This window comes from Ornithorhynchus anatinus, chromosome 3 (assembly GCF_004115215.2).
Source record: "Ornithorhynchus anatinus isolate Pmale09 chromosome 3, mOrnAna1.pri.v4, whole genome shotgun sequence".
Classification (NCBI taxonomy): domain Eukaryota; kingdom Metazoa; phylum Chordata; class Mammalia; order Monotremata; family Ornithorhynchidae; genus Ornithorhynchus; species Ornithorhynchus anatinus.
In genome coordinates, this window is record NC_041730.1 from 131,856,738 (window position 1) to 131,870,944 (window position 14,207).

A 14,207-nucleotide genomic window follows, 5' to 3' on the forward strand; every position below is an offset into this window, starting at 1 on the left:
GGCAGATAAACACCCACTCCCCCCACCAATTAATAATAATGATGATGATGGTATTGTTAAGCGCATACTACGTGCCAAGCACTGTTCTAAGCACTGGGGTAGATACAAGGTTATCAGGTTGTCCCATGTGAGTCTCACGATTTTAATCCCCATTTTACCGATGAGGGAACTGAATCCCAGAGAAGAGAAATGACTTGTCCAAGGACACACAGCAGAGAAGTGGCAGAGCCGGGATTAGAACCCTTAACCCCTGACTCCCAAGCCCATGCTCTTTCCACTAAGTCACGCTGCTTCTCGCTAAAGGCACTCTGCAACTTTTACACAGAAGCGTAGAACTTCTTAGTGCTATTAATGATATCAGTGACATTTATTGAGTGCTTACTGTTGGCAGGGCTCTGTATTAAGCACTTGGAAGAATAAAATATAACAGAGCATCGTGGCCCAGTAGATAGAGCACAGGCCCGGGAGTCAGAAGGAACTTCGGGAAGGTCACTTGACTTCTCTGGGCCTCAGTTACTTCATCTGTGAATTGAGAATCTAAGACTGTGAAGCCCATGTGGGACAGGGACTGTGTCCAACCAAATTAGCTTTTTCTATCCCAGAGCTTTGTAGAGTGTCTGGCACAGAGTAATAATAATAACAGTGATGGCATTTGTTAAGCGCTTACTATGTGCAAATCACTGTTCTAAGCGCTGGGGGGGATACAAGGTGATCAGTACCCATTTGACAGATGAGGTAACTGAGGCACAGAGAAGTCAAGTGACTTGCCCAAAGTCACTCAGCTGACAAGCGGCGGAGCCGGGATTAGAACCCATGAGCTCTGACTCCTAAGCCCGGGCTCTTTCCACTGAGCCACACTGCTTCTCTACTATTATTATTATTATGTGGAGCCCCAGGGTCCAGGGCTGACCGGGAGAGCAATGTCCCCTACTTGAGCAGAGGGCGACCACCACCCACGGAAAGGAGCAGTTCTTCCGACTCCATTCTCCCAGGCTGCAGTTCCAGAAGGACGACTCATTGCCCCGGCAGGACACGCCGTGAAGCCAGGGCTGGACGTTCTCCCCGGGCAATGGGACGTACTTGGGGGCCCCGACGGCGGCCCCGCAGTCCATCTGCCTGCAGACCACGGACGCCTCGGCCAGAGTCCAGTCGTCGCTGCACACCGAGCCCCACTCTCCCTCATGCTGGACCTGCACCACCCCGTCACAGGGGCTTTTCCGGAACTCCAGCTTCAGTCCCTCCGCCGCTTCTCCTGTGGGGAGGGAAAACAGACCGGGCTTGGGAGCGAGGAAGCAAATGAGTGCTAGGCTGTGCCTCCCAGTGGAATAATAATAAGAATAAGAATAATTATGGTATTTGGTAGGTGCTTACTTTGTGCTGAGCACTGTTTTAAGGTTGGCCCACAGAGGACTCACAGTGGAAGGAACATGCTCACTTTGGGCAGGGACTGTATCTGTTTATTGTTATATTGTTACCTCCCGAGTGCTTAGTACAGTGCTCTGCACACGGCAAGTGCTCAGTAAATATGATTGAATGAAGGGGACTGGGAGTCAGGAGGTCCGCATTTGAATACTTGCTGTGTGACTTTGGGCAGGTCACTTAGTTGCTTCGTGCCTCAATTTCCTCAGGAGTAAAATGGTAATTAAATAGCTATTATCCACCCCATCGATGAGATTACCCTACTAGCAGAAAGAGAAGAAGATTTGAAGCTCTTATAACAGAGCAAAAAGATGGGCCTACATTCGAATGTCAAGAAAACAAAGATCATGACCACTGGAAGTTTTAACACATTTGCAGTGGATGGAGAGAAGCTTGAAATAGTTGACAATTTTTCTCTCCTGGGATTGATAATCAATAGTAAAGGAACTGGTAGTCAAGAACTATGCCAAAGATTAATGTTAGGAAGTTTTGCTATGAAGAGGCTGGAAAAAGTCATGAAATGTGCTGATGTAATAATTGCCACAAAAATAATTATAATAATAATAATAATGGTGGTATTTGTTAAGCACTTACTATGTGCTAAGCACTGGGGGGGATACAAGGTGATCAGGTTGTCCCACGTGGCACTCACAGTTTTAATCCCCATTTTACAGATGAGGTAACTGAGGCACAGAGAAGTTAAGTGATTTGCCCAAAGTCACACAGCTGGCAAGCGGGGGAGCCCGGATTCAAACCCATGACCTCTGACTCCCAAGCCCGGGCTCAATTGTCAAATCTATGGTGTTTCCAGAGACAACATATGGATCCGAAAGCTGGACAGTGAAAAAACAGAACAGAAAGAGCATCGATTCTTTTGAAATGGGGTTATTGGAGAAGGCTTTTGAAAATGCCGTTGACTGACCGAAAAATAAACAAACGGATTTTGGAGGAAGTTAAGCCAAAGTGGTCTTTGGAAAGCCAAATGACTCAACTTAGATTAGCATATTTTGGACACAAAGTTAGGGAGGACTAATTCTCTGGAGAAGACACTAATGCTAGGAAAAGTCCAAGTAAACGAGGGAAGAGGCAGACTGGCAGCTAGATGGATAGAAACCATAACAACGATAATGGAAGAACCATTAGCAAGTTTACAGATTATGGCAGAAGACAGGATGTTCTGGAGAAAATATATCCATAGAGTCGCTATGAATCAGAAATGACTCAACAGCACTTGATAATAATAACAATCCTCCCCGTCAGACGGTGAGCCCCATGTGGAACAAGGACTGTGTCTGTTTGGATCCTATTGTATTCACCCCAGCAATGGGTACATAGTGAGCGCCTCCATCCTTATTGACACCCACGCACACTGGTCTCGCCAGTTGTTGTTCCAGACATTTAACTCCTTCCTCAAACTTCCCACCCCCCTGCCTTCACCTCCCCCATCTCACTCCAAATGAGCTGGCCACCTACTTTATTGAGAAAATTGAATCCACCAGATGCGATCTCCTGAAAATCTCCCCTGCTCCTCTTCAGTCCTTCCCTCTTCCTGGCCCTTCTTCAACTCTCCTATCTTGCCCTGGAGAACCAGCGTGGCATAATGAGTGGAGCAGTGGCCTGGGAGTCGGAAGGACCTGTGTCCCTCTACCAGTCTACTAACTCTATTGGACTCTCCCAACTGCTTAATACAATGCACTGTCCAGGACACGTGTTCTATGAATACTATTAATTGATTGATTGAATGAATGAATGTATCAGTGATTTTCTTGCTGGCTTCCCCTTTCCTTTGGAAGTTTTCCAGGACCTGCTGGCCCAGGCACCACGCTGAGCTGTGTGAGGAAAACTACTACGTGTAATTACTCCTGAAAAACTCCAGTGTTTGCCCATCCACCTCCACATCAAACAAAAACTCCTCACCATTGGCTTTAAAGTGGTCCATCACCTTGCCCCCTCCTATCTCACCTCGCTTCTCTCCTCCTACAACTCAGTACACAAACTTCATTCCTCTAGTGCCTCACTATGCCTCGATCTCACCTGTCTCACCGCCGACCCCTTGCCAACGTCCTGCCTCTGGCTCGGAACACCCTCCCTCCTCAAATCTGACCGACAATTACTCTCCTCCACCTTCAAAGCCTGATAGAAGGCACATCTCCTCCAAGAGACCTTCCCAGACGAAGCCCGACTTTTCCTCATCTCCCACTCCCTGCATCGCTCTGACTCTTCCCCCTTCCCAGTCCCCCGGTGCTTATGTGCATATCTAAATTTATTTATTTGTATTGATGCCTGTCTCCTACTTCTAGACTATAAGCTCGTTTTGGGCAGGGATTGTCACTGTTTATTGTTGTATTGTATTTTCCCAAGTGCTTAGTACAGTGCTCTGCACACAGTAAGCGCTCAATAAATATGACTGAATGAATGAATGAATCTGCTGGCCCAGGTGGTTACGCTGAGCTGAGTGAGGAGAAAGCTTATCTGTACCTGCTGGCCCATGAGGCTCAGCTTAGCTGTGTGAGGAGAACTTTTACTTGGACCCGCTGGCCCAGGCAGCTATGCCGAACTGTGGGAGGAAAACTCTTACCTCTATGAATCATTGGTAGGACGAGAAGAAGAGGCTCCACCACCCAAAGAGTCACCAAGGCCATCCTGAGGCTATAGACACCTCACTGTTCCCACTGCACCTTTATCTTCCCAACTCCTCAGCTTCACCGGGAAGAAATGACCCAGGCCTGAAGCACTAATATGTAGATTCAGCGGTCGATGGCGGTTGAGAGGAGGGAACCAATGGTAACTCAGAACACCTTTTCAGACCTTATCAGAGAGTCTATCTGGAATACATTACAGCCAAACAGCCAATGCCATTCACAGTTCTAAATATGAGTGCAGGGGCCCCGTTACTGTGGGTTTCCTCCAGGGTCTTACGACCCAGAAATTACACGACTTATTTGGGACAGGAAACTCTACTGAAACTTCAGCGTTCCTATTCCTCATCTCCATAAGCTCCTCTCGGTAAACTGAATCATGGTGAATGCCCCTCTTAGCGTCACATGAGAAGCGATAGAAGAAATTCCTCAAGAGATCTTCGCTTCAAACCCTGGATCCTAAATTCACATGCTTTTGTCCTGTGAGAGCTCATTATCTTAATGGGTCTCCCACTATCACTCTCTTGGCTCTTGTCAGACTACAGCGGGACTGTTCTATTCATTTCCTCTCTTATCCCTTCCCCTCCTCGAAACTGCTTCAATCAATCAATTTATCAATCCTTCAATCAGTATTTCCTGAAGACCTCTTGAGTGTAAAGCACCATACTAAGGTCTTAGGAAAGCACAGCCGCAGAAAGTCACCCAATCCCTGTCTTTGAGGGGCTCAGATCTAAAGTGGAGAGACAGACTCACAGAAATGGTTTCTAAATACAGAGATTTATTTACACCAAGCCAATTCCATTTCCTTTTTCATTTCCCACCTGAAACTCTATGCCATTTCTCTCTGGACCAGGAACTTTCATATTTCGATGCTTTTATACTCACCCCAGCTCCTCAGCCCTTAAAGTATATATTCAATTGTATTTATTGAGTGCTTACCGTGGGCAGAGCATTGTACTAAGTGCTTAGCACTCTATCCTTACATTCTACAAGTTTCCCTATCTAATTTATTTTAAAATCTGTCTCCCCTGGTAGATTGTAAACCCCTGGTGGGAAGGGGTCATATCTACCGACCACCAATCTACCAAGCATTGTACTTTCCCAAATGTTTAGTACTGTGCTCCGTAGACTGTAAGGTCATTCATTCCCTCGTTCAGACTGTGAGCCCATTGTTGGGCAGAGATTGTCTCTATCTGTTGCAGAATTTTACAATCCAAGCATTTAATACAGTGCTCTGCACATAGTAAACGCTCAATAAATACAATTGAATGAATGAATGAATGAATTCAATCATATTTATTGAATGCTTACTGTGGGCAAAGCACTGTACTAAGCATATGGGAGAGTACAATATAACAATGAACGGACATATTCCCTGCCCACAATGAGCTTACAGTTAGAGGGGGAGACAGATAATTAACATAAATAAATAAATTACTGATATGTAATTATGGGCAGGGAACATGTCTGCTAATTCTGTTGTAGTGTACTCGCCCGACCTCTTAGCACAGTGCTCTGTACATAGTAAGTACTCAATAAATATAATTGACTGGTTGTTCTGCAACAAGTAAGCACTCAATAAATATGATTGATTGACTGGTTGACTGATTGAACCTGCACTACCTCTGACTGTCCATTTAGGCCACGGTTTCATGTGGAAGCTTACCACCCAACATCAAGCTCCCCAAGTTGAGGTCAATACCGTTGTGTAGATGAGCGTTAGGCTGACACCCCAAGCCCATTTTGGAAACTTTATCATCACGGCAACACCCCAACGCACATCTGGGCTTTCCCAACCCGCTGTACCATGTGGAATTATAAGGAAATCCTTGGGATTCAGGCAGGATAGTAGAAGGATGCACAAGGAAGCGAAGGGGCTGCCATAGGCCCCAGAGGTAGCTGGTAACCATGTCAACTCAAAGCCAATCAGGAGGTTCCCACCAAAATGGATGCACCACAGACTTTTCTTTCACAGCTTTTATCAAGTTGGACACAGTCCATGTCCCACACTGGGCTCACAGTCTTTATCTCCATTTTACAGACGAGATAACCGAGGCACAGAGAAGGGAAGTGACTTGCCCATGGTCACGTGGCAGACACGTGGCAGAACCAGGATTAGAACCCACATCCTCTGACTTCCAAGTCCCATGCTCTATCCACCAGTGCACACTGCTTCTCTATTGTAGACTCCTTGAGGACAGGAAACGGGTACCTGGCTTTTGCTGTACTCTGCTATGTGTTTTGGTTTCAGTAGGTGCCTGGTAATTGATAACGATGACAATGACGATGATAACCATGAAGACTGTTAAGCAAATGAGCAGAGCTACACAATTTGCAACAGAGCAGGTCTACACAATTTTTCCATGTTTTCAAACCGCCCTGCCGCTCTTCAGGTGTCAATGTGACTAGGCTGCAAAGCTCTCGAGGTCAGTCAATCATATTCACTGAGTGCTTACTGCATGCAGAGCTATATACTAAGCACTTGAGAGAGTTTGACATAACAATAATCATATTCCCTGCCCACAGTGAGCATACAGCAAGCATAGAGAAGCAGCATGGCTTAGTGCAAAGAGCACAGACTTGGGAGTCAGAGGGGGTGGGTTTAATCCTGGCTCTGCCACTTGTCTGTTGTGTGACCTTGGACAAGTCACTCAATTTTTCTGTGCCTCAGTTACCTCATCTGTAAAAATGGGGATTGAAAAATGTGAGCCTCACATGGAACAATCTGATTACCCTATATCTACCTCAGTGCATTGAACAGTGCTCAGCACATAGTAAGTGCTTAACAAATACCATAATTATGCTATTATTATTATACAGTGGAGTGTGAGGGGCTCCAGGCTCTGGGGAGGGGTTCACAGCAGGGATCCGTTCCCCTAAAAGAAAGAAGAGAGTCTGGCAGATGGAATTCAGAAATTATCTTGGACAAGTAAGTCACTTCATTTGTCTGGACTTCAGTTGCCTCATCTGCAACATGAGGATTAAAGACTTGTGAACCCCATGTGGGACAGAGACTGCGTACAACCCGATTAGCTCGTATCCCCCCGGCGTTTAGTACAGTTCCTGCCACATAGTAAGTACTTAACAAATACCACAGTGATTACTCTTATTACTATCCACAGAAGCTGGAACTTACTAAGAAAGCAGGATGCTTCTGGTAGCCAAACCCGGGCCACACTGACGTTGGCTCAGGTTGGCGGTTACCGTGAGATCAGAATCAGAACTGTCTTCCTTTTGAAGAGTTTATTTGCTATTAGACAGGGCTGTGAGCTCCCTCACGGAGGTTCGTCCTGCTCTGCCTTTTGGTAATCCCAGCCCTGCTGCTTTTCATTTCAGAATTGTTCTCGCCAGGGCTGTGCTGGTGTTAGCTTGTTCTCTAGTTGAACAATCAATCAGTCAATCAATCATCAATCATATTTATTGAGCAATTGCCATGTTCGGCGAGCTGCGCTAAGGCCTTCAGGGAGTTCAAAATGACAGACTGGATAGACGTGTTTCCTGCACAGAACGAGTTTACAGTCTAAAGGAAACAAAAGCAATGTGTCTACTAACTCTGATGTAGTATATTCTTCCAAGTGCTTAGTTCAGTGTCCTGTTCACAGTAAGTGCTCAATACGTGCTGGGTTCTAATGCCGGCTTCACCACCTTGTCTGCTTTGTGACCTTGGGCAAGTCACTTAACTTCTCAGTGCCTCAGTTATCTCATCTCTTAAAATGAGGATTAAGATTGTGAGCTCCGGGGTCAGGGAGTGTGTCCAACCCGACTAACTTGTATCTATCCCAGCGCTTAGAGTGCCTGGCACATAATTAAGCACTAAACGAATACCATTATTAATATTAATAAATCCAATAGATACATCTACGAAAAAGCATGAATCTTCAGCTACTCTGTCTTGACTGTAAAGGCTACCTTTAGTTTATCTCTTTTGTTTTGGAGGTACTTTTCACATGCTTAGTGTTTCATTTGGCTGCACCTCTGCAATCCATTGCCCATTAACCCTGATTTTTCACTCATCTAGCCAAAGAGAGAATTTGTCCCTTGATCTTGTATAGACAGGAACCAAACAATGTGCAGTATCACACGAGGTGTGTGCTCAAGTGGGTCACACCACTCCACTCCCCTCAAGGCCCTGCTAATGATGGTATTTGTTAAGTGCTTACTATGTGCCAAGCACTGCTCTAAACACTGGGTTAGGTTCGAGGCTAATAGGTTGGACCCAATCCTTGTCCCACGTGGGGCTCACAGTCTTAATCCCTTTTTACAGATGAGGTAACAGAGACCCAGAGAAGTGAAGTCACTTGCCCAAGGTCACACAACTGACAAGTGGCAGAGCCAGAATTAGAACCCAGGTCCTTCTGGCTCCCAGGTTTTTGATTTGCTCAGGAGAAGGGTAGGACGACGACACACGAACATACATCTCTGCATTTCTGCCACACTTGTCACTCCTGGAAGATTAGACAAGCATGACATAAGACAAGGAGTCCCGTCCGGACAGTATCATGGTGGAAGGTTTTGTTCCTTAAGTGCCCCAGCATTGGCCTGGGCCTTATTGAGGCTGATAGCTTGTCAGCTCTTTCGGTTACAGTTCCATCAAAAGTGCTGAAAAATGGCAGTTGGAGGCCCTGCAGACAGGATTTTTGTTTTGTTTTTTTCTGCCAATGATGTCCTCTGGCAGGCCCTCCCTGCTTGGTCCAAGTGGTCAACTGATTGATAACTGCTGCCAGTGGGTAGTCTGCTTGAGCTCCAGAGGACCCCCTGAGGTCCCCCTGTGGTAACAAGGTGGAAAAGGGCTTGGTTGGACAATGGCAAAGTGCAAACACTCTATAAGTCAGTCAGAAGGGCTTCTGCCCAAGCTTCTGGGTAAACTCAGAGGTGGGGTGAGTCATTCGTGACTCCAAAATATTGCCGTGGTCTCTACTGGGCAAGCAATGTGGCCTAGGGGAAAGAGCACTGGCCTGGGAGTCAGAGGACCTGGGTTCTAATCCTGTTCCTCCATGCCTGCTTTGTGACCTTGGGCAGGTTACTTCACTTCTCTGTGCCTCAGTTTCTTCAACACTAAAATGGAGATTCTATACCTGTTCTCTCTCCTACTTAGATTGTATGCCCATGGGGGAGAGTAGTGGATCTGATCTGATTAATCTGTATCTACCTCAGCGCTTAGAACAGTACTTGACACCATAGTAAGTCATTATTACTGTCACTACTATTAACATTTTATTATTATTAATATGAAATCCCCTTAAGGGTTTTCTCTTCCCTGAACTACCTTGAGGGCAGAGAAGGGCCAGGAAACCCACCAAGACAGGATGGGCTGGGCTACTTCTCTGGCGAATTTGCTGAGGTAGAGACTGAACTTCAATTACTTGGTAAAGAAGTCACTTCCGCCTCGCTATAGGGAAACACTATAAGCTCCTTGAAGGTATGAAACCTCTGTAATGCTTCTGCTCTACTCTTCCAAGTGTTTAGAACACTGCTTCGCATCCAGCCGGCTCTCAAGAAATGCCACTATTTGATGGCTCTAAGTAGCTTTCCTAAAGGGTGAAGTTAAAATAGGGATTTCTCTTCTTTTCAGGGGAAACTTTATCCATCCCTGCATACCCTCAGCAATTCAGATTTCCAACTCTATAAATTAATCAATCAATTAACGGTATTTTTGAGCACTCACTGTTTAGAGAGCCTTGAACTTAAGAGTTCTGAACGCAGCAAAAAACCATAAAGTTGGCATAATCCATCCCGGCCCTCAAGCTAACATTAATTTAAATTACAGATAGGTGAGGCAACCAAGTATAAGAATCTTTTCATAAAAGTGCTTTGACTGGTGGTAGGATGAGGATTTAAGTAGGCTTAGGGTGCATGGACTCAGTGCCCAGGTGATGCAAAACGGAAAGAAAATAGGGAGGATAGATGAGATGAGAGGTTTCTCAACCTTCCTTAAGGAGGCTGGCTTCGTGCTAGTGCTCTCATGTCCACCCTGTGTGTTGCGTGTGGAGGCGGCAAGAGTGTCCCGGTGAAGTTCTGTCCCCAGAACAGCCGGCTCATTGCCCTGACCACAGCCGACTCCCAGATTCATTCAATAGTATTTATGGAGCGCTTACTATGTGCAGAGCACTGATGGCGGGACGTTAGGCCTCAGAGGCAGCCATCCTTGTCTGGAGTCCCAGCGGCCATGAGGCCAGTAAGAGGCAAGGGAGGACTTGTGGCGACTGATCCTTTCCGGGGGTGGAGGTCTCTGGGTTCCTTAACCAAGAAATAGGGCCCAGCACCCTTGAGGGGAAGTGGGAGGGGGTGGGCAGGACAGGGGCCCATTCAGGAAACAGCTCGGTTCTTGCTCAGCAATTATGGCCCTGAACAGGAGCCCCAGGGAGGGGCTGCTGCCGCTGTGGTTTTGGCACCTGCTTTTGGGTGTTGGTTGCCTCAGCTAGCTCATCACATAAGGAAGTAAAGCAAGGCTCCCTCCCCGGTCAACGGAAGAGACAAACTCAACGAGTCTTGGCCCTGTGTGCCTCCATGAGAAGCAGCATGGCTTAGTGGAAAGACCATGGGCTTGGGAGTCAGAAGTCGTGGGTTCTCATCCCGCCTCCGTCACTTGTCTGCTGGGTGGCCTTGGTCAAGTCATTTAAATTCTCTGAACCTCAGTTACCTCATCTGTAAAATGGTGATTAAAAGACTGTGAGCCCCATGTGGGACAATCTGATTACCTTGTATCTACCCCAGCACTTAGAACAGTGCTTGGCACATGGTAAGTGCTTAACAAATACCGGCATTATTATTATTATTATCTGAAACCCAGGTATGCCCAGCCTCCAGGGGCAGCCCCTCACTGCCTTTGACACAGCTTCTCCTCCCAGATTTCCTTTTCCCCAGGCTAGTCCTCGAAGCATCAGGGAAAGATCACTGAGAGCTGCCTTTTCCTCTCCATCCAAACTGCTACCTTGTTGGTACAATCTCTCATCCTATCTTCACTGGATTACTGCATCTGCCTCCTATCTGATCTCCCACCCTCCTGTCTCTTTCCTCTCCAGTCTATACTTCACTCTGCTACCCGGATTCTCTTTCTACAGAAACGCTCTGGGCATGTCACCCCCCTCCTAAAAAACCTCCAGTGGTCGCCTATCAACCTTAGCATGAAGCAAAAACTCCTCACTCTTGGCTTCAGAGCTCTCCATTCCTTTGCCCCCTCCTACCTCACCTCTCTTCTCTCCTTCTACAGCCCAGCCCTCACACAGAGGAGCAGTCCTCTGCCGCTATGTGTTATGCTTCTGCTGTAGTCTTCCAAGTGCTTATAACACTGTTTCGCATCCAGCTGGCTCTTAAGAAATACCACTATTTTATAGCTCTAAGTAGTTCTTGCCTGTCCCATCATCTATCCCCTTGCCCCCTCCTACCTCACTTCCCTTCTCTCCTTCTCCAGCCCAGCCCACACACTCCGCTCCTCTGCCGCCGCTAACCTCCTCCGAGTGCCTTGTTCTCTCCTATCCCGCTGTCAACCCCTGGCCCACATCCTGCCTCTGGCCTGGAATGCCCTCCCTCCTCACATCTGCCAAATTAGCTCTCTTCCCCCTTTCAAAACCCTACTGAGCTCACCTCCTCCAGGAGGCCTTCCCAGATTGAGTCCCCCTTTTCCTCTGCTCCTCCTCCCCTCCCCATCGCCCCTACTCCCACTCTCTGCTCTACCCCCTTCCCCGCCCCAGCACTTGTGTATATTTATACATATTTATTATTCTATTTATCTATTCTGATGCTATTGATGCCTACCTACTTGTTTTTTGTTTTGTTGTCTGTCTCCCCCTTCAGACTGTGAGCCCATTGTTGGGTAGGGATTGTCTCTATCTGTTGCCGAATTGTACTTTCCAAGAGCTTAGTACAGTTCTCTGCACACAGGTAAGCGCTCAATAAATACGATTGGATGAATGAATGAATATGCTTCCTTCTAGGGAAGTAGTGTGGCCTAGTGGATAGAGCAGGGGCCTGGAACTCAGAGGACTGGGGTTCTAATCCCGGCTCTGCCACTTGCCTGCTGGGTGACCTTGGGCAAGACATTTCTCTTGGCTGTTTCTCAGTTTCTTCATCTGTATCTTCATCTTCATCTTCATCACATGGGACAGGGATTGAGTCAGTCCTGATTACCTTGTATCCAACACAGTGCTTGGCACATAGTAAGGGCTTAACATATACCCTTTTTATTACTGTTTATATCATTGGTATAAATAATTGTTGGGGCTATGGTCCTCAGTGAAGGAAACAGTTTTTCCTAGTGGGTGCTTAGTAAATATGATACAGATCCTTACTAGCTCAGCCATTTCAAAGCAGGTCCAGAGTCACATCCCACAGATTTGGGGATCAGGGTCAAGTCCAGTTCTGACCCCTGACCTTCACAGGGTGAGGACAACCATGACAGGGTATTAAGTGAAAGTGAAGGAAATGAAGATGGTTGTGATGTAGAGAATTTGGAACTGGACAACTAGACTAAAACACAAATTGAACTGTCATCCCGATTTTGTCAAAGAAAACATGGAAACCTTATAAAAACATACTTCAGTTGAAAATGGGCTTTCCCTCTTTTTTCAAAACCAGTCTCAAATCCTCTCCCCGGGGTCTTTACTAATGCCAATCTTAATTAGCCTTGATTGGCTCTTGAATAAGTAAACAGGTAACCAAGTGGTAAACCAGGAACTTCTCATTCCACTTGTCTTAGCTGCTCTTAATCTACTCTACTACAAATAATATTAATATTTGTTCAGTGCTTGCAATGACACAACACTGTACTACTCACTGGTGTAGAATCAAAATAAACAGAATGGACACAATCCCTTTCCCGCGTGGGGCTCACAGTCTAAGTAGGAAGGAGTAGGATTTAAGCCCCATTTTGCAGAGGAGGGAACTGAGGCACGGAGAAGTGATGTGACTTGCCCAGGGCCACATAGCTGCTTTGCTACAGTGAGAAACTACTTGTGGAGTAACTTCCAAACCTGAGCAGTGGTAAAGGTAACTCAGAAAGGGAGTCATCTCTGGAAGCAGTGTGATCTGGTGGTTAGAGCATGGGCCCGGGAGTTAGTTAGGTTCCCTCATCTGAAAAATGGGGGTTAAGGCTGAGGTCCCCATGTGGGACAGGGATCGTGTCCAACCCAATCTGCTTATATCTATCCCAGTGCTTAGGATAGTGCCTGGCTCCCCAATTTCCCAGATGTCAGAGAATGAAGCCCCTCAGAGTCTCAATATTGAACTGTCACTTCACAATCAATCAATCAATGGTATTCATCGGGTGCTTACTCTGCGCAGAGCACCGTACTGAGCACTTGGGAGAGTACTATACAACAAAGTTGGTAGACACATCAAATGGTCACAGCGAGCTTACAGTGTAAAGGTGCAGGTAGACATTAATATAAGTGAACGAATGACAGCATGTGCGTATCTCTACAGCTTTAGGACTGAGGATGAGTAGACTGTAAGCTTGTCGTGGACAGGGAATATGTCTGTTTATTTTTGTATTGTATTCTCCCAAGTGCTTAGTACAGTGGTCTGCACACAGTAAGTGTTCAATAACAGAGAAGCAGCGTGGCTCAGTGGAAAGAGCACGGGCTTGGGAGTCAGAGGTCATGGGTTCGAATCCCAGCTCTGCCACTTGTCAGCTGTGTGACTGTGGGCAAGTCACTTAACTTATCTGTGCCTCAGTTACCTCATCTGTAAAATGGGAATTAAGACTGTGAGCCTCATGTGGGACAACTTGATTACCCTGTATCTACCCTAGCACTTAGATCAGTGCTCTGCACATAGTAAGTGCTTAGCAAATACCAACATTATAAATATGATTAAATGAACAACCGAATGGTTGAATTCCAAGTGCCTGAAAGGAAACGATTCAAGTGCATAGATAATGCAGAAGGGAGAGGGAGTTGAGGAAAAAGAGGGGATGGCCATTGCCAGAAACAGATGGATTAAAAGCAGGTACTTCAGACCTGGACAAAGAATCTGCCCTGTCCTCTCTGATTTCCCATACTTAGAGAATACATCTCCTTTCCAATCGAATGCCAGCCCCCAACCAGTAACAGTTAAGGGTTTGCTGCAGTCATCCCAGAAGCTTTTATTTTGGCTCCCAGTATTTCCCTTAGGGGCCAATTACCCCAAAGATCATCTCCCGGGCTTTGAAGC

At 46.4% G+C, this 14,207-nt stretch overlaps 1 protein-coding gene across 1 annotated transcript in view; it reads right to left on the reverse strand.

Annotated features, from left to right (window-relative positions):
• The window catches only part of LOC120638261, a 66,351-nt gene extending 62,290 nt beyond the window's left edge, over positions 1-4,061 (reverse strand). The window contains exons 1-2 of the mRNA XM_039911334.1: positions 3,998-4,061; positions 932-1,252 (exon numbers count right to left, since the gene is read on the reverse strand). Coding sequence (XP_039767268.1) covers positions 932-1,252; positions 3,998-4,061 — 385 coding nt within the window. The remainder of the gene's footprint in view (positions 1-931; positions 1,253-3,997) is intronic.
• Positions 4,062-14,207: the final 10,146 nt, after the last annotated feature.